The sequence below is a fragment of the Microtus pennsylvanicus genome, chromosome 19 (genome assembly GCF_037038515.1).
Source record: "Microtus pennsylvanicus isolate mMicPen1 chromosome 19, mMicPen1.hap1, whole genome shotgun sequence".
NCBI classification, from domain to species: Eukaryota; Metazoa; Chordata; class Mammalia; order Rodentia; family Cricetidae; genus Microtus; species Microtus pennsylvanicus.
In genome coordinates, this window is record NC_134597.1 from 16,656,798 (window position 1) to 16,678,237 (window position 21,440).

The following is a 21,440-nucleotide window of genomic DNA, read 5'->3' on the forward strand; positions in this document are numbered from 1 at the left end:
CTTCCTTAAAGACGAAGAAATCCTGGGGACTGGAAGGTTAGGCTACTCAGACATTAGTAGCCCACTTTTTACTCTTCCAGAAGACTTGAATCTGGCTCCCAGCATCACACCCGGTGGCTCACAGTGCCTGTAATTCCAGCTCCAGGAATCCAGTGTCACCTGCCTCCTCAGCCACCTACACCCACGTGGCCAGACCTACATGAAGACACACATCTACACACAAATAAAATAATGAAAACAAACATTCTTCCTTTTCTTTTGTTTCTTAAAGAAACATTCCCCTTTGGAGTAACATTCTTTGGGGAGCCAGTCTTTGCTTCAAATTCACCAGTATTTGATGGCGACCTCTTCCTATTCCTAGGACTCCCAAACATGGAAGGGAAAAAATTCTGTGGCTTGTTCCGAGTCCAGTAAATTATACAAGGAAAAGTCTATGCGTTTTCTAAATGTTTGCTATTATAATAGTAGAGTCCAAAGATAGAAACAGGATGGATTAATGCGATTATTGCTTTTCGAGAACGCAAGCCACTGCAGTCTAAAACTGTGTGAACTGGTTGTACTGGCCTAGTGATCTGACTTTCAGGTAGAAATCGAAATCAAGTCAGGGTTTTTAGTCAGTTGTCCTGTGAAAACACGGAATGCTAATGTCCTTTAATCTCATTGGAATCTCAATCACAGGCAACTTTCCTACCATAACCAAACCACATGCAACATGACAGTCCACTTCAACATGGCTGGACACGTAGGGAAACAAAGCGCAACTGCAAACAGCGGCAGCCTTCTCTCACATGGGTTTGACAGCAGCAGCAGGAACACAGGGTGAGTCGTACGTACCTCCACCCCACATGTCAAAATATTTGGTGTCTAGTACCTCCCCTGTCTTCCCTGAAAGAAACAGAATACACATCAAATTTAAATCACACAACTGAAATATCAGCGTAGAAAAAAACAGTCTTACCCAACGAGGGACATGAACTCATCAACAGAAGGAATGCTTCCAGAACTTACGATCTGAAGCACACACACAGCTGTGCCTCACTGACTTCAGACCAGTTCCGTACTACACTCCACTTTCCTATGTGGTCATCAAGCCACAACATTAACCACCAACACATCACCTCTACAGCAAAGAAACTAGCTACTGAAATCAGAGCGAAAACAACAATCTATGTTAAAACTTTTGTTTCCAAATAAAATTTACACATATTTTATCTAGAAGATCCATTAAATAGAAGAGACATTAAAATTTTTACTTGGGGGGGGAGTACAAAATCATATAAATGCTACCTATGATTAGAGCAAAGAGAGCTTCTCTCTGCTGGGGGCTGGCTGCAATGCTGCTCCTAGAGTCTACTCACCCCAGGCAGTTATAGGGAACACGTATCTGAGCAGAGGCAAGCAGTGCACAGGCAGCCTGCACTTCCTGGGCTGGATGCTTAAGATCTACTTTTGCAACAGATACTACGTCCAGGATTCTGAAAACTTACAACAAATTATGACTTTATTCTCCCCTCTACTTATCTGACGGTCCACCATCCTCTGTCATTTTGCACACCCTTAATCGTGTCTACCTAGCTCCTTAGTAAGAATTTTGAAAGGTGCAGCAAGGTTGTATTCATTTCAGTATCAGGGTTGTGGCTTGCAGCTTCACAAGAAGCTTGCCACACAATGCACATGACTACAATATGCCCAAGAAAACATGCTACCCACCAGGAGATTCCAAGTCTCCATCTACAATGGTTTGGACAAGAGGGTATCCTTGTTGGGAAGGTTTCAATATTGAGTGGTGCTTTCTACTCTGGTGCCAAGGGTAAATTTTAGTGTGGGGCATACATACACCCATTGATTACATCCATAAAGTACAATAATTATTCTTACCATTTACCAAGGCGACATTTATTCCTCTTCCAACGTTGTTTTTGACACCGCTCATCAGACTAAAGGAAAAGAAGTCAAGACAAACTCATTAGAATTAGATAGTATATGGACATGCCACACAAATACAAAGCAAAAAAAAAAAAGGTATTTTACACATAGCAAACACTCAGCTCAGCAAATTAAAAACTAACTCCATCAAAGACAGTCATAAGTTGGATCAACTGTAATGTCAACTCAAATACTTCATAAAAATCAAACACTACACACAAAGGTACACTGTCGCCAGAGAGAGTTCAGTGGTTAAGGACATGTACACTCACACAGAGACCCAATGCCCACGCCAGGAGGCTCCCAACCTCCTCTAACTCCAGCTACAGGGATCTGATGTCTCTGGCTGCCATCAACGCCTACGCTCATGTGCACACACCCAGGCACACACAAATGAAAGGGAAGCCTTTAGAAAGCATTATGGCTCAACGACAGTGTTACTGCTCTGCCTCGTTCTGTGCAGGGCCACCCGAGCAATCCTTTAAGACATGGGCACTACCGGGCTCGATCCCCACCACTCGCAAGAAGCCAAACACACCCTCTCCCCACCTCCGCAGGGTCACTGTGACACAGTGACATGAAACGGAGTCGCATTCTATATGGACATTTTAAAGTCTGAAGCTGGAGGAGGAACGGACAACTGTCATGCCCGAGTCACCTCGCTGTGAACATTTTCCTATCTTCCTAGTGATTATTAACACACACTTTCTCCACACGCAAGAGGAAAGCTGTACTTGCTGATCACCTCACCACAGCCATGCATGGGCTGCCTGGAATTACCAACGTCGCTGCAGCCAACAGACCGTAATGACAGATGACAGCGGGGTGGAGGGCACAGTGGTAACCGACATCGCTGCAGTCTACAGACTACAGAAGACGACAGGGGCACGCTGGCTTGCTATCAGTTTATTGTACTGACTATTAAACCAAAACTTGTAGGTAATGTTAAATTAATAGAATTAAATGTAGTAGCAACGTCCTCAGCAGTGTGCTGGAAGAGGGGTACTGTGCGAACATCAGCACAATGCAAACTTTCCTGATAAAACATGTAACACACAATTTTGCAAAAAAAAAAAAAAACACACACAATACTTTATCATACATTCCTCATAGCCAACTAATTCACACAGGTGTCAACGGATTTCCACCAAACTCGTATCTAGAACTGAACTGTGGTTTCAGGGAATATAATTGTAACAATTGCGCCAACATACCGTAGCACAAAGACAGAAGGGGAACCATTGGCTATAATAGAATCAACTGCAAAATGGTGGTAATAAATTCATTGTAAACATAAGGATATAGGTAATAGAAAGTAAAAGAGTAAGAAAGTCTTTATACAAACAAGCCACAGAGGAAATACAAATAATCATCAATCAATTTTAAAAACAACAGAAGGTGGACATTTCTCTATGGCGAATTGACAGAATGTAAGACATTATTAACAACTACGGAGGCACAAATCATGGACTCAATGAGCTACAACTTGACTCCTATTAGATGCACAGGCATACAGAGGACCCAGGACTTCATACAGCGTTAGTACAAAAGTCAACCGATGATGTCACTTTGGAAAATCAATCTGACAATTACTTAAAAAGCCAGACAGCTATCAGAAAGAAAAGTCCATTCAGGACAAGTACAGACAGTGAAAACACATCCATATAAAATCTGCAGAGAAATGCTTCAGAAACACTTCTCTTGATAGTCAGAGAGTGGAAATAACTCATGCATCTACCAACTGCTAAAGGGCAAAGCAAATGAGGCATATCTGTAATGGGAAACCATTCATCCGTGACGAGAATTAACTGATACGTGCTACAGGCGGGATGAACCTTAAAAACATTATACCAAGCGAAAAAGCCAGTTCCTGAAGACCACAGATAACACATCTCTGAAACATCGCAAACAAGCCAGTCGGCAGGGACAGAAGCAGACAAGGTGATGTAGGACTTGCTGTGGAGTAGAATGGAAATGAAGAGGGGCCAGAGTCAAAGGGCACAGCTTCCTTTAGAAGTGTGGCGAGGTTCTACGCTGGGACTGCAACCCCAGCGTTCTAGAGATAGGGGGTCAGGATAGCCATAAGAGAATGAAGGGCGGAAGAAAATGACTACAGCACAGTTTGTACACAACGATGAATCACACGACAAACCAGTGACTGCACAGTACAGATGAGGAAAGCCAGGCATATCAACTGCATCTCCCAGCTGTTTAAACAAAAGGATTTGCCGTGAGCACACACAGAAGACCGACATAAGCTTCACCACAGGACTACTGACTGGCTGGGTTGCACCAGGAAGAGGAGGGGTGCTCCAGACTCTACAGAAGCACATTAGACTAAAAATTCCATCAGTGGTCCCAAAAAGGAATGGTTGCAGTTAACGTGTTGGCTAATAGTCAAACTCCAGTGACTTTCCAAGCAGAGATCCTCTTGGAACACGCTTCTCTTTTACAATAAACTTAAGTTCATCACAGAGCAGAGAAAGGAAGGCAGGAAGAAGCACAGTGCCACAGGCTTCCCACAAGAGGGCAGCAACCTACCAGGTTTTAAACAGATGGAACCAGGGAAACTTGCAATCAATGAGAAACTGCCAAAGAAACCAAATGCATCAAGAGCAGTCACAGCAACTAAAATAAAGAATACTTTATTCTTTATAACTGGGAAGGCCCTCTGGCCAACCACATACCTTCAGCAAAAACACCCTAAAGGAAAGACATAAACACTGTACATTTTCAAATACAGCGTTGCTTCCCATACCTGCCACCAGCTCTGGCTACTCTAAACATCTTGGAGGGAGCTGAGCAGTGAAAATATTCAACATCTCTGGCTCTCCACAGTGATGACAAATAACATTAACAAATAACCCATACAGGACAGGGAGCAAAATTAGCCCTGCCGTTCACTGCAATCTAGAGCGGTTGTCTATCTCCACAGTGGGTTCCTGGACTCAGATCGGGTACAAGGACACATATTTTTATTATGCACCTGCACATTTTGTAGGGTAGATAGGCGGGCAAGGAATAAAAATTGTGAGTAGAGCCACCATGCCAAGCAGCTGGCATAACTAACGACAGTTTTATTCAACTACATGATTTTATGTATCTGCAAAATTCGCTTTTCAATACAAATGAGATCGTAACACAGCAAGCGGGAAAACTTTCTCAGCACACATAGAAAATGACCTCAACCCTTTACCTGCATTGCTCAGAAGTTCTTGTGTGGTCTGGCTCACTCCCTTCCTGAACTTTCCTTAGCATGTGCTGAGGATATTCAGATATCTCTGCTCTGCCTCTGGCTGTCTCCTGATCCCTAGGTTCTTAGACCACACTCAGGGTCTTAGAACCAATCCACAACACTCAATCTAAAGTTAGACCCTTTCCCCTCACTTCCAATACTCTACTCACCGGACTCGATCCCTCCAGCATCCCATTGGAGATCCCTGACCAGTTAGTTATGAAGCCCTTCCATGAGGACCAGTGTCATGATCTGAAGCCTAGTTATAAAATTTTATCAATTATTAATCTTTCATGGGAAAAGTAGAATGATTCTTGAAATGCAGCTGATAGGTGGGCAACCTTAATTTTTTTGGGGGGGGGTCAAACTACTGCGCAGGACAAATTCTACATGGCACGCCCACCATGCTAGGACCAAAGAATCTGGCTCCTAGCCCGGCACAGTTATGCTCAGCCATACTCCCAAGAAGCATTTATTTGGGCTGGAGAGATGGCTCAGAGGTTAAGAGCACTGACTGTTCTTCCAGAGGTCCTGAGTTCAATTCCCAGCAACCACATGGTGGCTCACAACCATCTGTAATAAGATCTGGTGCCCTCTTCTGGCCTGCAGGGATACATGCAGGCAGATGCTGTATACATAATTAATAAATAAATCTTTAAAAAGAAAAGAAGAAGCATTTATTTTCTATCTATCTTCTAAAGTGTGGTTAGAAGGCAGTGTTTAGAAGGGTTTGATCCCTTCCTTGCATACAACTCCATACTTCAAAGACACGGAGTAGGCGACAGACAAAGGTCCGTGGGTGAGGTATTCCAAATGAACCTTCATCCCCTTATTCAGTTTCAGGCATGGACTCTTCAGTAAAGCAAGGGAGAAAGAACTGTCTTTAAACACCCAGACACTTCCTAAACCCATGTGCTCTGCTGTGTCAATAAACAGATCGGGGTACCGAAAAGTCAGAAGGTAGCTGATTTGGTAGAGGCTGCCCATCAGCCTGGGGGGGAAGAACGGGAATGGACAGAGCTAAACATCGATTCTGCAAGAAACTGTTGCCCCATGTGGCTAATTCTTCCGTAGTTCACTGCAAATTTAACTTAAGAGCTGTTTGAGATTCACGCATAAGAAGCTAGGAGAAAAGGCCCAGTATCTGCTGTGTGACTGCGCAGCATCTTCGTCTTCGGTCTACACAGCCAGAGAGCACATCCACTACTAAATGAGCTCGTGTCCCGAGTTTCCTGAACAATCAGATGCAAAGCAACCAAAGCAGGGTTTCAATTTCAGAGTAGGAACTTGTGGCAAGGCAGGGTGACAAACCTACACGCATCCTGTGTAAAACACCACCACCAGGGAGCCACTCAGCTCAACTCAGAGCAGTCTGAGTCTAAGAGGCCCACCGTGACCGCCAGGTTATTTCACACCTCAGCAAGCAACACAAGACACTGGGCTATAATGCGACACAGTCATTGCTCTGGGAAAGCTGTCAATGGAACTTTGTTCTGACCAAGTAGTTTTTATGTGGGATTTGTGGTCAAGAGCCCTGTGGAGAGCCTGGCGCAGGTGGTAATCACCTTTAATCCCAGCACTCGGGAGGCAGAAGCAGGCAGATCTCTGTGAGTTCGAGGCCAGCCTGGTCTACACATTGAGTTATAGGGCAGTCAATGCTATACAGAGAAATCATGCTCAAAAACAAACAAAACAAAACAAAACAAAAAAACCCCAAACAAACAACAATAACAACAAAAAACCAAAGAAACCAAAATAAGAGCCCCCAGGAGCCAGTGAGCACCTGAAATACTCCAACTATGGATGAAGAAATTTTTTTAAAATAAATTTAAATAAATCAAATTTTTTCTTAGTATTTAAAAATCAAAATGAAACAGCCACATTTATCCTTACACAAAACCAAATAAAAAGCACTTGGTCACTCTCTTAATTCACTGGGGGAAGGGGGGGTTATACAATAATAAAAGCATTTCAGAAGTGCAACTCCGCCAGCTGTCACTCAATACAAGCCCTTCGTGTCCTGAGCCATCCAATACTCACACATTGTCTTCCAGGCAGATCTTGGGCCCCACAACATTGGCTGCTCCGCTGGCCATTTTAAAAGCAAAATGCTTCTCAGGGCATGCTTTTGAGATTCCGCATTTGTACCTGGGAGGCTTTGTAGCTTCAGGGAGAACAGAAATAGATTTGAGATTCCTTTAGAAATGGGACTAATAGGATTTCATAATCAGTTTGTTCTACATTGCTAATAATACATAGAAATATATATTTTATATCACTATGGTATACTTAGTTAAGGGCTAGAGGGACAACTTGGCGATTAAGAGCACGGGCTGCTTTTCCAGAGGACCCAGGTTCAATTCCCAGTGTCCACACGGTAATTATAGTTCCAAGGGATCACATACCCTTTCCTAGGCTCCTTGAGCACAGCACACGTAATGTACATATGTACATGCAAAGCATCATACATATGAAAAATAATATAACAAGAGCAATACACATATTTAAAAATAAACACCCAATTTTTAAATCTCGAGAACTATCCCCCCACTATGGGTATCAAAAAACCAAGCAAGGAAGAAAGGCAGGCAAGCCCCCTGAAATAAAAAGACACAAGAACGCAACTCAGACCCTCCTGGGGAATGAGCCAACTATTGAGAGAAATGGATTGTGCCATACGATCTTGCTGAGCAAGGCAGATCTTATTTAATTATCCTCCAAGTTATCTTTAAACTTCTGGGTGCCTGGGGCTTTTTAATTGCTCCTCTGCTTGTCTAGTACTTCAAAATCAGGATCAGTGAAAGCTCGGCCCTCCCACCCATCCAGGTCCAAGCTGCAGCTGGCTCTCCTCTTCAGTCTCGCGGGCTGTGCTCACAGCCCAGGGCTACAACCCAAGCACAGAGTAAACACCCACTGGCAATGAAGAACCTATGATGCAAGGCTATCCAATTAAACGATACCTGTATAGTTTTAAAACTCAACTCGTTCAGGGTTTGTTCACACAAACTGCCTGCATTGCTTGAAATAAGCCCCTCCTTACAGGGCATATACTGCGGTACTAGATAGAGCACTCATAAACCACCAAGATGAGGGACTTACGGCGAGTGGCTGGGTCCAGCACAGATCGAGCTAAGAAGAGAAACAATTAACATCATTAGAAAACACAGGCTCATTGGAAGCTATCTACTTCAAACATAGTAAAGCTTCTACTAAGTCAAGGAAATGCACGTTCGGATGACTGCCAGTACCAATACCAGTATCACTTCAGAGAAGCAGTACCTTTCTGTTAATTCATGATGGACAAGTGTGTGTTGAAACCGTGACGAGTAATGCTTTATTATGGAAAGATCATTTTAAACGTTGGGAGTCCTTTTGGAGGGGGTGAGACAGGTTTCTCTGTGTAGTCCTTGCTGTCCTGGAACTCATGCTGTAGACCAGGCTGGCCTTGAACTGACAGAGATCCACCTGCCTCTGCCTCCCGAGTACTCGTATTAAAGGTGTACACCACCTGGTTCATTTTATAGTTTATATTTTGCTTAATTATTTACTACAAACTTAAATCCTACTCAGAAAGTTAGTCTAAAAATATACCTTTAAAAGACTGAGTGGATGGGGGGTGGGGTGGGGGAAGGGTGGGGCAGGAGGAGGGGAGTGGGAACAGGGAGGGACAGCTATGTAAAATGATAAAAGATTATATTAAAAAAAACTTAATAAAAAAGAAGAAAAAAGACTACTAACTGTGTTGGTGACCAATACCGTAACTAAATGCTGCTCGGCAGAGCTAGGCTGGGTACCCACACAGTCCTAGAGAATGTGTACAAATCTATCTTGGGGTTTGGTGAAGATTTGGGAGACCAAGAAGAAGGGGAGGGTGAATGCTGGGGAAATCTGAGTTTCTCCACAACAGAAGTGTGGAGTATATACTAAGAAGGGCCTAATGAAAAATCAGTGCTGTTCCTGTGAGTTTCTTGTTTCATTAGTTCAAGGAAGAAAAAAGGTCAACTCCTAACACCCACACTGGGTCTCAACTGTCCTCCTTCCCAATTACACTCTGTGCTCTATAAATGCACCAGTGTCTGATCCCGGTCCAAGGGATTTGAACACAGACCATCAAAGTGCCATTGACAGCTGGTCTCTGATTTGACTACTAAGCACACAGTGTAATGGCTGCTGGCCAGCTGTCTAACTATAAATAGTCGCTTAGTTTGTACTTCTCTACGATTTCTGATAACTATGGATTTCCTGTAACCCCACTATTCAAATTATGGAACAGAAAGTCGAAGCTGAAAGAGAATACCTAGATGGTTAAAGAGAAGGGACCAAGCCAGTAGCTTCAGGACTCAGTAGAACACTTAGGAGAGCATTCTGTACCGTTAGTCACACAGCTATAATATAGGGAAAGAGAGAAGCATGGAATATAGCCAAAAGAGCCTTCCCCATCTCTAGACCCCAAGGACACAGGTGATTCCCATGCAGAGAGATTTGAACAAGCAAATAGAAAACAGAAAAGGGGAGGGGAGGAGGAGCATAGATTCAGGCACTGGGTTTTCCTTGGCTCATTTGTTCCATTTCCTTATATAATTACAGAGATTTGATCCAATGCTTTCACTTTTTTTTTTTTTAATGGGGAAACTAAACTCCAGGGCAGCATCATGAAGACTAGAAATTCTCAACTTCAGACTGTCTTTAAAAAGTAAACCTTTATTCCCAGCACTTGGGAGGCAGAGGCAGGGGGATCTCTGTCAGTTCAAGGCCAGCCTGGTCTACAGAGCTAGTTCCATGACAGCCAGGGCTGTCACACACAGAAACCCTGTCGCAAAAAATAAAACAAACAAAAATGTTCTAAAAGGCAAAGGGACGAGATAGCAAAGTGGGCGGGGACTTGATACCAAGCTGGGCAGTTGCGCAGGATCTGATGGTGTAAGGAGAGAACTGACTTTCGCAGGTTGTCACAGGCTCACCTGCTCTCATATACAGATACATAAGCACACACACACACACACAGAGAGAGAGAAATGCAATTAAGAAAAAAATTATAGTCAGGGAATGGTGGTACAAACCCTGGTCAACAGAGTGAGTTCCAGAACAGTCAGTCAGGGCTGCACTGAGAAACCCAGTCTCAAAAACAAGAGCATAAACAATCAAAAAAAAAAAAACAAACCTAAATTAATTAATCAATAATTAAAGAAAAAGAAAAGAGTATATCATCCGCCTATATCATTAGAAAGGAACACTGTGAAAATCAGGAATTTAGTCTCCCTGACCAGTGCTAGGCTGATCAGGTGAGAGCTTACCTGATCTGAGGTAAGGACAGGGGGAGACAGTGGGATCCGGACAGGGTTGGCACAGCACCACTCATTCCCATGTGCCAGCTGTGCCAAGCATGTCTGGGTGGTCTCTGCCACGGTCATCATGTCTCACAGAGATAAGGACACTGAGGACAGAGCGCTTCACTGGTGCATATGTGTTCGGTCATAAGTGTAATTGATGGAGGTAGTTTTTAGTTTATTTTTAATTTTTCAAGCCATTTGTTATGTATATGTGTGTGTGTGTGTGTATATATATATATATATATACATGCCAAGAGACACGTGTGCAGACCTCAGAGAACAACTTAAGGGAGCCAGTTCTCTCCTTCCACCATGTGGATCCCAGGGATTGAACTGAAGTAGTCAGGCTTGACGGGGAGCGTATTTACTTGTGGAGCCATCTGACCAGTCCACAGTTGGCTTTTAAAACCATCTCATGTAGCATCCGGGCCACTGTACCACTTCCAAAGATGAATATATAAGTAAAAAGCACCAACCACACCCAGAGCAGAACAGAAAGCCAGGTTAGGGACCTTTGAGAATCTGACCAGAGAGGCTCAAGCCTGAGTCTATCCACAAAGACCCTGCTGATGTCATTTAGGATTTTAAAAAAAAAAAGCCAGTTTTGTGGGAAGAAAATATGAGAGGTGTTCACGGGACTTTCTAAAACAGACAGATACAGAGCTTCTAAGGAAACAGCACAGACAGGGCTTAGGCTGGATGCAAAGGCAGGAATCAGGATGCTGGCTTAGCTCTGTAAATACACCTACATTCGCTCACATGAAGAAGTGATCAAAACACTTTCTCTGCACTCAAGACCTTTGTAACTATGTAAGGAGGTGTGTGTCTGTGTGTGTCTCTGTGTATGTGGACACCAGCGATGGGTTCTACCCACCATGTCTTAAGATACTTGGTGAAGATAGAAGAGGAACAATATGGAGGCCAGCTAGAAATAAGACCTGGGAGTAAGACAGAAACTGGACTATGAGTGTCCAGGAAAGAAAGAACCCGAGGACATCAACATTCCAGTACTGACCAAGACAAGAAACTTAGGAGCCTGGAGTGATGGACACAGAGGCAAAGGCTGAAGGACTCTATAAAATGATAAAATCAGGGCTGGAGAGTTGACTCAGATTGTGATTGTTGCAGAGGATTTGGGTTCAATCCCCAGCACCACAAGGAGGCTCACCACCTCTGAGGGCAAGCACACATGTGGCGACCGAAGGACATGCAGGCTAAGCACACATATATGCAAAATATTTAAAAATACATATTTTTTAAAAAAAATTTAAAGATCAAATGAGTCTGTTAAATTTCAGATGTCAAACCTGTACTTGCTATTTAACTAAAAACGATTTCATCGAAATCAGTTTGCTAGTCACCAGGCTTTCGGGTGAATATACCTCCATGGAACTAGTGTTAGCTGTTGAGTTGCTTGAAAGCCAAGAAACTCCTGGGAAGCACTTTACACAAAGGAAGGTTATTTTTATCCAATACCCACCAAAATTGAAAGACTGCCCCTAGGCCTATAATTCTGAGAATGTGAGAAGCAAGCAGAGGAACAATTCTTCATTAATACAGGGTACGGCCAAAGTATCAGCACAAGCACAAACTGGAAACACAACATCCCCCTCCCCACTGCAGGCTTTACTTCTGACTCTACTTGATAACCCCAATCGTCAATATCTTTCAGATAATACATCAAGGAATGGATATAAACCTGTCTGATTCATAAGACTTCAATGAATGTCCTTTAGTTAAATCAGACTAGAGAATTTAGAACTACTTTACGCCAGCTTTTAATACTATCTCAAGTAATCTATGCATATACTATTTACCAATGGCTTAAATATCCAAGTGTAAAAATCAACAAGCCCGCAACATTCACTGCAGCAATATCTGCAGAGATGATCTGGACTGTGTTCGGCCCTGCACTAGCTGAATGGCCCTGCTGAAAACTAATACCGCATTAAACCACAGCCAGGAGCATGGCTGGCAAAGTGGACGCAAGTCTCCATCCTGCCCTGTCCATGACAGGTCCCAGCTCCCAAGAAGTGTAGTCAGGATATACTGTGTGAGAAAAGAATATTTTCAACACACAGAGGGGGAAAAGGATCTGCTCAAACTATTAAGCTATTATAAAAGGAAGTTAAAAAACTGACTTCTGAATGAACTGTAGTTATACAGGTAATTAGCAGCCACTGGCATTTAACTGCTACAGTAGAAGAGAGAGCCGTTTTCTTCAGTGGTGTAGGTGCCCATGCTCCAGTAAACAGCCCTAAACTCACGCCCAGGTGAGTAAGCCTGAACTGAATGAGTTGAAAATCACAAAGACGTGAAACTAGAAGGGACGTGTGGAGGCAATGGGAGCGGCAGCGGGAGGGTACATGGGGAGGGGGTGAAACTTACCAAATAGATTTCCTAAGCTTGCATCCATTTTAATTTCAAATACTTGAGAAATAACATAAAATGTCAATAGAAATACTGCAACCGCCACCACCAACTTTGCAGCTCCTAGAAAAGAGGCAGAAGTAACTCAGCATGGTTTTATAAGACAACAGAAGTCCTGCTACACAAACATTACGCTTCTACACAATCATTAAGACGAATACAGTGCTGTTTTATCATCTCTAGATCTTAATGTTACTGGATTTACGATGACTGTATGATACCCACAATCACAGGACTCTCAGACACACAAGGCGATTGGCGGGGAGGAGGTTTACCTTGCACCAGCTGCTGGCTGACCACAGGTGTCCTGGGGAGTGGAGCACCACCAGCATACCTAGGAGATGACTAGCTCCTAGTCCTTTCCAGATCTCCTCTGGGTGTTGGGAGCTGTGAAGCCCCCAGGTCCTGAATTCCTGGTAAACCACCTGTTCTGCTTGCAGCTGCTCTGAGCACAAGACGCCCAGGAGTTCCTGATGGCAGGGGAGTGGTTCCTGGTGAGTTTGACTGGGGCGTGGCTATCAGTTAAGGATCCCTATATAAGCTGCCCCTGGACACAATAAAGGGGGCATTTCTGTTTCAAGGATGGCCCGTGTCTCTGTCTGTGTGTCTTTGTGTGTTTAAATCTCCAGGCTCTTGCCCGTTTCACGAACTGTACGTTGGTGCATAGACAGGCGTGGTGTGCTGCATCTGGAGATGACACAAAACACTAAACTTGGAGATGCCAAGGCCAAGACACCCAGGAAATAAGGAGCGGGCGTGAAATGCAGCACGCTTACTAACCTATCACCAGCCCATCACCTGGAGCTCTCTGACCCCAAGGGGAACTGCGAATATTACCTAGTTTAAGGCAGGACTTCGCCCCTGGAGGACAGCCGACATAGTGACTGGCTATGTGCTAAGCTCTGAGAGAACACACCCCTCAACTTTAGACTTTGTATCTTTACGATGTTATCAGGGCCACATCTGCTTAGGATGAATCATCTCTTGACTCCTTTTCTCCTAGGTACTCAGTCTAAGAAACATACCACAAAGGGCAAGGTAAGACAGGAAGGGAACAATGGCAGAGGCACAGTTTCCCTCTCCATCTCTGGATTTTACAGCCATGATGTGCTTCTTAACAGTACTAGCTAATTCACGTCTACACAAGCGTAATAGTCCAGGTTTAATCTCTCCTGATATGAAACAGAATCAGCAAACATCTAACCTTAAAGAGAGAAAAAAAGAATCCCAGAAATAAGTAATGCTTGACGATTACAGATTCACCAATGATTGCACAAGAACCAGAACTCAAGTCTGCACCCCAAAACCTAGTGACCTGCGCAGTATATCATCCTAAATGACATGCTCTTCAGGGGAAAGGGGCAATGCCAAGCTCAATATAGTAGGTAAGGAAGAATTAAAAAGAAAATCCTCTAATCTCATAGACCCCAAGGAATAGTCTATGTCCTCAGAGGGGAGGGCCAGGAAGAAAGGGAAGATGCATGGAAAGCTCGGGGAGGCTGAAAGGCTGCCACACCCAGAGCCTCCTCAGCACTAGAGATTCTCTCTATTCATAGCTACACGTAAGGTAACAAGAAAAATCTCTGCATCTTCCTTCCAATCTGGCTGCGAATCTAGAACTGCTCTAAAAAACAAAGCCCTAAGGAATTCTATTAGTACAAGAACCAAGTGGCAATGAGGACAGCCAACTAATCTCTTCTCACCTCCATTGCCTCACTCCTTCCGTCCAAAGGTTGCTTCCTGTTCTTTACAGCAACTACTAGCTAGCTACCTACAATCTTAGCGTAGAAGAGCAAAATTCCATTTGGTTTGAAGCTCCCTCTCCCAGGAGTGTCCCATAGAAAGCATGTTCTCAATACATCTATGTTCAAGAGATGAATGACAGCAGGGGGCACACAGTGTTCTCATCGTGTAAGACTGAGCCAGGAGGCTTGAAGGTGACAAACCGCATGCTAGTCTCTGTTTTCCAGCAGTCATGGGCATGTATAAGAGGGGATGCGCCCTCACTGTCCTCTAAAACAGAGAAATGAAACTTGCCTTGTTCTTGCATATAGGGTCTTATCAGCGGTGGTAGTGGGGGATGAGGAGGTCTTTTCTTTCATGAGATTTGCATAAATTATGTATTTTATTTTGCCTGTGTATGCATATGAAAGTGTATGCCTGGTGCCCATGGAAGTCAGAAGACAGGGTCACATCCCCTGAACTAGTTACATACAGAAGGTTGTGAGTCACTGCGTGGGTATTGGGAACTGAACCTCCTCGGTCCTCTACAGAAAGAACATAGATACGTGCTCAAACCCTCTGGTCCATCTCTCTAGCCCCAGCACCGTCTTAAACCAGGACCTGTTCATTTACACTGGAATGGAACAAGGAAGAAACAGACACTCCAAGAAACAGAAGTTAGCAGCAGAGACACATGTAGTCTCTACAATGGGAAGAGTACAGGAGCCTGCTACAGAATACGGTCTCTAGGGTTGGTCCCAAAGTCCAATGCCAGCCTTGGAGGGGATCACCATATCGCACCAATGCCAGCCTTGGAGGGGATCACCGTATCGCACCAATGCCAGCCTTGGAGGGGATCACTATATCCGCCAGCCTTGGAGGAGATCACCGTATCGCACCAATGCCAGCCTTGGAGGAGGTCACCGTATCGCACCACAACACCCATTCCTGGCATGGTGTGTCGTTCCTCTTCCTTCAGTCACTGACAGCACTGCTCTGAGTTTGTCCCTATGTTTATAAACTAAAGATCCTTACATTTCAGGCTACGTGAGCAACCAGATACTATTCATTCAGAAGATACAGATTACATTTCAGGCTACGTGAGCAACCAGATACTATTCATTCATTAGTTCAAAGCTGTGAGCTAATAATAACTAATCTTCCTTATTTGCCCATTAAAGGCAGCCCCCTCCCCAAGATATATGCCAAAAAAGGACAAACATAAAAGCTAGATGGCGAAGTTAATTTTCCTGAAAATGAATTTAGAATTATGTGCAAAACAAGAACTTGCTTTGGTTAGCACACTTAAACAGAGCATTTAAAAATCCTCAGGGGACCACAGTTATACATCGTCCTGTTGACCCCAAGAGCATCCAGAAACCAAAACCAAAGCCAATGAGAGTCCCAGGTTTTAAAAACAAGCAAGCTCTTGGTTTCTGGAATCTTCTTCCGACACAAGTGTCACTTCACAGCAAAGAGAGTTCGATTTTTCAAATTTCTACAAAACCATTCGCAGCAAGCATTGGTTAATCTGGTTTCAGTAATCTCGGTGTTTGATCAGCTCTGTTAGAATCTATACAACTGTAAGCAAACTAAGAAGAGGGATTTTTGTCCCTTTGCTTAGGCCTCTGGTATCTCTGAGAGGCGATTCTATGAAAAAAAATACTTCTAAGAAAATGACAATTAAAAATAAGACTAATTATCACGATTTTGGAGGAGCAACCTGTTTTCTCCTGTCACACGCATTTAGTGGAATTCCTCAGAGCAATGTGCCTTTAGGGGTGGGGAAGCTATGGCTGGAGGCCGCGTAGCAGAAACACATGTATTTTCACTTTCAAGTCCAGAAAGGGGAACTGGCGTTTATGGGTCCACCCCCTAAAGATGCTTATCAGTGCTGACATTAGTACTATGGCCATCTAGCAAGGACTTTCAATGTCTATAACACGCAACTCCAGACTGCCGTTCGTGTTCTGGATTTATACGTAGACTAAGAATTCAAAGCCAAACCACACTTTAGTAAATTCTCCACGTATGTCACACTTGACTGCACACCGGAAAGAGTTCTATTTTAGAATTTCTTTTTTCTTGATCCCCAGACCTTAGCAAGGAAAAGTAAGTCTCTTTATATTTTAAAAATCATTCTTTGAGTATTTTATATGTACTGTTAGACAAATAAGCTTACCACACAAAAATAAGCATTAATATTTGGAATAATTTCAGTAAGAGGTTCATCTAAAAAAATCCATGTAATGCATACGTGAGATTTGTTGACTATGTAGAACAAGAAAGGCTAAGCATGATTTAATTTACTTTAGCCTGGTACTTAACTTTCACAAACATTACATAGCGGCACCTGCATATAATCTCTGAGGCAGGAAGACAGCTTGAACCAGCTTAGACTGGGAAGCAAGACCCACCACAAAAGGGGGATTGGGGAAAGGAGGATGAAGAAGAATGAATGAATGATGAACCCCCTCCTTTAGTCATTATTGAGCAAACAAGTTATAAAATAAATTATAAAATGAAAAATTAGTTTCACTGGATTAAATGTCTTACCTGCTATCCTCATTTTTGCTTATCCAGCCTAGGGCACTTCTCAGAAATAAGGTCCTAATATCAAAAGAAAAAGACAAACACCACGAATTATACAACGAATATTTCTCTTTAGATTATTTTAGAATGTATACATGAAGCCAATTAAGTAAATACCATGATATGTCTAAGTATTTATTCTATGAATAAATACCAAGGATTAATGAAAATAACTCTTTAATACTGGCCACTCCTTCCACTGGCCATAAAAAAATAGCTAAAAAGAGCTGCCTTGCTTGCGCCTCCCACTGGCCGTGTCCTTTGCTCCCGTTGTACCCGTGTCTACACATGATAACTATTATGCTCAGAGATGACACATTCTTCGGGAGCTCACTACATTTAGACTCAAACACTGGTTAGCATATCATATCACACTGAAGTTTCCACTTCACACAAGGTGGGGGGGGGCGGGCAGGGAGCCCTTTGGCTTCTCCAGAGAACTCTGTCCTACAGGTTATAAATCCTCTTTTGGCTTGCAGAGAAACTGAACTCTGCATTCACAACACACACATGCCCTTCCCTCCCCTTTCATATGCCAAAAGAATCCCACTCCTATCTGAGTGTGGCCTAGGAAAATGTCTTTGAAAATGTGATAAGCAGTTGGGAACCAGACACCTGCTGTTCTCCTTCGGCTTCTGTTGCAGGGGGAGACTCACACCTGCATTACAGTCGCCAGCAGCCTGCCTGCTCCTGCCAGCCCTTCTGCTTCTGATCATCACAGGCTGCGGCTCATCGCAGCAACTACATTTGTGAATACAATGGTTCTCCATTAAAATATCGTAGGGGATTAACATTTAGGAAAATTTCTATATTAAAATCCCATCAAAGTGTCTCGGTCATTAACACATCTTTAATTGATTTCCTTAATTAACTCTCTTGCATCTTTAATGATGCAAAAGTGTCAATCCAAAGAGCAGGAGTATGGGAAGAGATTTGAGGGCAAAGTATGGCATGTGTTTATGATGTGCTAATTCTAAACCAAGCCTGGCTGTTTAGAGAGCATTTGGGGACTTATTACAATCTGGGACAGTGGAAGAAACAGCTCGTGAAGACTTCAGGCAATCAAGAAGGGACAGGTTCAGAGGCGATGAACACAACACTGAAGGAATAAAAAGGCCTCGGCTAAAAGCTCAGAATGCTAATCTACGTACTTAGGAAGAGGGAGAGATAAAAACAAAAAATAGAACTCCCAAAAACCAGAATATTCTTGAACATGTAAATATTCAAGACAGGATACTTAATAAATTCAACACTCCAAAAGTGTAAGGCTAGATCAAAAGAGGTCTCAGCATTTTAGATGGACAAAGACGCTAAATGAAAGGTGCAGTGTCACCTGAAGATCAAAGCAGGGAGGGCCACACTGCCCCCTGGCCGAAGGAGCAGTGGCCTAGAGAAAAGGGGATCCTAAAGCAGGAACTAGGAGGGGCCAACCCCACTTATCTGGCTGGTCCTCACTTCAACACTTCCTTTGGCCCAACTACAGGGCTTTGTCCAATTTAATAAAATTTTGTTACTCAAAATTGGGCTGCTATGTTAATATGGAGAACCTGTCTAGAATTCATTAAAACAAGAACCAACAGTAACGAAAGCGCAGATCAAATGACTTTCCCATTTCTTCCCGGAGAAAACAGGCCAGAAAAACAGTTATCAAGAAGGGCTGTCTTTCCGTTATCTTCCCACCAGCTCTCCAGCTGCCCGGGCTATTGGGGTGGCCTTACAAGGGAGGAAGAGGGGTTTGTCTATTGTCCTGAGAAGAGCAGGGACGCTCACAAAGAAAGCCTGTTCCATTTCTCCTCCTGCACACTGACGTACTCAAGTATAACAGTTTGTGGACAAATACCATGTCAATCAAATTGGCTTTTGCAAATTGATCTGGGAATTGAGGCTCTCTGCTGCAAACTAGCCACTTCAGAGATCTGACAGCTTGTCAAACTGACTTAAGTTTGAGTGTTGGAAATCCCACTACCACCTCAAGACTAAAATGATGCAAGAAAACATTCATTCAAATAAATAAAGTAGCAAAATACTAAAAATAAAATTAATCCAGCCAAAAGAAAATATGAGATTGAAATGAAGTTTATGCTCTGGCAATGCTGAAGCAAACATGGGCAGCCCGTATATGGCGGTTCTGTTGAACTTGTCTGAATTGGGTTTCACCGTCTACATTGATGAGGACGACTGGCCAGGTCTCTTCCTCAAGGGGGCACCAGATCTCATTACAGATGGTTGTGTGCCACCATGTGGTTGCTGGGAATTGAACTCAGGACCTTTGGAAGAGCCGGCAGTGCCCTTAACCACTGAGCCATCACAAAACAGAGAATCACTATTTACTTTAATGCAGTGTTAAGTCAGTGCTGGCCAAATCACAATTTTAACCAAAACCAACTAAATTCAGATAGTTCCAATACTTAAGTCGGCTGGGGCTTTTCTTTTGTAACTTAATTCTTCTATTGTATGTATGTATGTTCTGTATATATGTACATGCATGGCCCACAGAGTTCAGAAGACAGTGTCTGATCCCCTGGAACAGGAGTTACAGAAGACTGTGAGCCACCTGTGGTTGCTGGTGTGTGAACCCAGTTCCTCTGTAAGAACAAGTACTCTTAACCCCTGAGCTACCTTCTGAGCCCCTGGGGAGCAGAAGCTTTTCAAGAGACTTAAGCTACAAAAGACTTGTCTGTGATGGGGAATTTCATGTGCCAACCTGACAGGGCCACAAGCTGCCTGTAAGTAAGCACCATTCCGGGTGTGCTGGAAGGACCTTTCTGGATGGTTAGCAATCGAATCTAGAACGAGGGAAGCAAAGTGCCTTCCTCAGTGGGAATCCTATCCAGACACGACAACCCAGGTGCTGGTAAGTATCTCCTTGTACCTGTGAGCATCCATAGTTCCTGACCCCAAATCCATCCCATTAGGCAGGGAGTAAGAACTATCTAGTAATCTGTTAGCCTAGATAGCTTCTCCCTTGCAAAAGATAGAAACCTAATCTACCTTTCTGTGTTGATGTAGCTAGCCACAAATAACTTTTCTGTGCAGCTTTGTCTGTTAGGTTAGAAGGTCCTCCTCAGGCCTGAGGATGCTGCAGAGGCCAAGATGAATGGGGGTGGGGGGAACCCCATACAGTCTACGGGCACTAGTTCATTTCCTTTTTGTCCAACCACATTTCCACACAGCTGTCCACGCTTCAGTCATGACTATGTAATGAATTCTCAGGACAGGGCCCAGAAGGCTTCCACAAGACATATGCTTTGTCTTCAAAGGCCACAATTTCTATCCCAACTCTATACCCATAGCTAGATGAGATGAAGAAGATGGATGGTCCAACTACATTGTGGCTTTGGGTTTTTACTGTTGTTCTTGAGTTAGGGTCTTACCAGATAGACCAGGCTGGCCTAAAACTTACTACGTAGACCAGGCTGACCTCGAATTAAAGAGATCTGCCTGGCTCTGCCTCCCAAGTGCATCACCAGGTCTGATGCAACTGTGTTTTAATAAAACTTTATGGACAACGAAATATTAAAATTTTATTTTTCAACCTACTCAGAAAAATGATCCTGGCCGGAAGACCACACAGGACTACGCATCTGATTAGAAAGAGAAATACATTTTTTTAATTAGAGAAAAATAAAACAGATGACTGAAAAACTTCCATAATAGTACCTAAATAGTGGAACATTTTTTTTGCTAGATTATTTGGAGAGTAATCCAAGTATAATCTGTTTCTGGAAATCATCTTAGAAGAGAGGCCTGCTGCAGAAAAGTGTTGACCAAGTTCTGTCAGACATTTCATCAGCATGGATCCCCCCATGAGAAGCAGAACAAATCCCCTTCAAATGGAAACACCTCTACTTCCTATAGCAGGAGCTATATGCTCGCAACAAAGGCAACGGTGAGTCCGCAAGACACGGACAGACGTGGTTACCCAATTCTGTTTCCCTGATGATACGATCATGATCACAGGAAGGAGGTGACAGCGCTCACTCTTCTTACATAAGCACTGATGTGGGATCATTTTGGCGACAGGCTTTTTAAAAAGAGTGGGTACCTTTGTGCCTGATGCTTGACCAGTTTGTATAACTTCGCTCTTAAATACATTTCCTAGTCTGGGGAGATGGTTCAGTGGCTAAAGCACTTGCTGCAGAGTCATGAGGAGAGGGGCCTGGATCCCCAAAACCCACGGAGTCCCAGATGGATCTCTGCCAGGC

General features: G+C 43.5%; 1 protein-coding gene across 1 annotated transcript in view; it reads right to left on the minus strand.

Annotated features, from left to right (window-relative positions):
• Positions 1–21,440, minus strand: part of Fam3c (FAM3 metabolism regulating signaling molecule C) — a 39,339-nt gene that overhangs the window by 11,170 nt on the left and 6,729 nt on the right. The window contains exons 2-7 of the mRNA XM_075953388.1: positions 17,200–17,253; positions 12,880–12,984; positions 8,261–8,290; positions 7,202–7,325; positions 1,879–1,937; positions 835–885 (exon numbers count right to left, since the gene is read on the minus strand). Coding sequence (XP_075809503.1) covers positions 835–885; positions 1,879–1,937; positions 7,202–7,325; positions 8,261–8,290; positions 12,880–12,984; positions 17,200–17,212 — 382 coding nt within the window. The 5' untranslated portion in view covers positions 17,213–17,253. The remainder of the gene's footprint in view (positions 1–834; positions 886–1,878; positions 1,938–7,201; positions 7,326–8,260; positions 8,291–12,879; positions 12,985–17,199; positions 17,254–21,440) is intronic.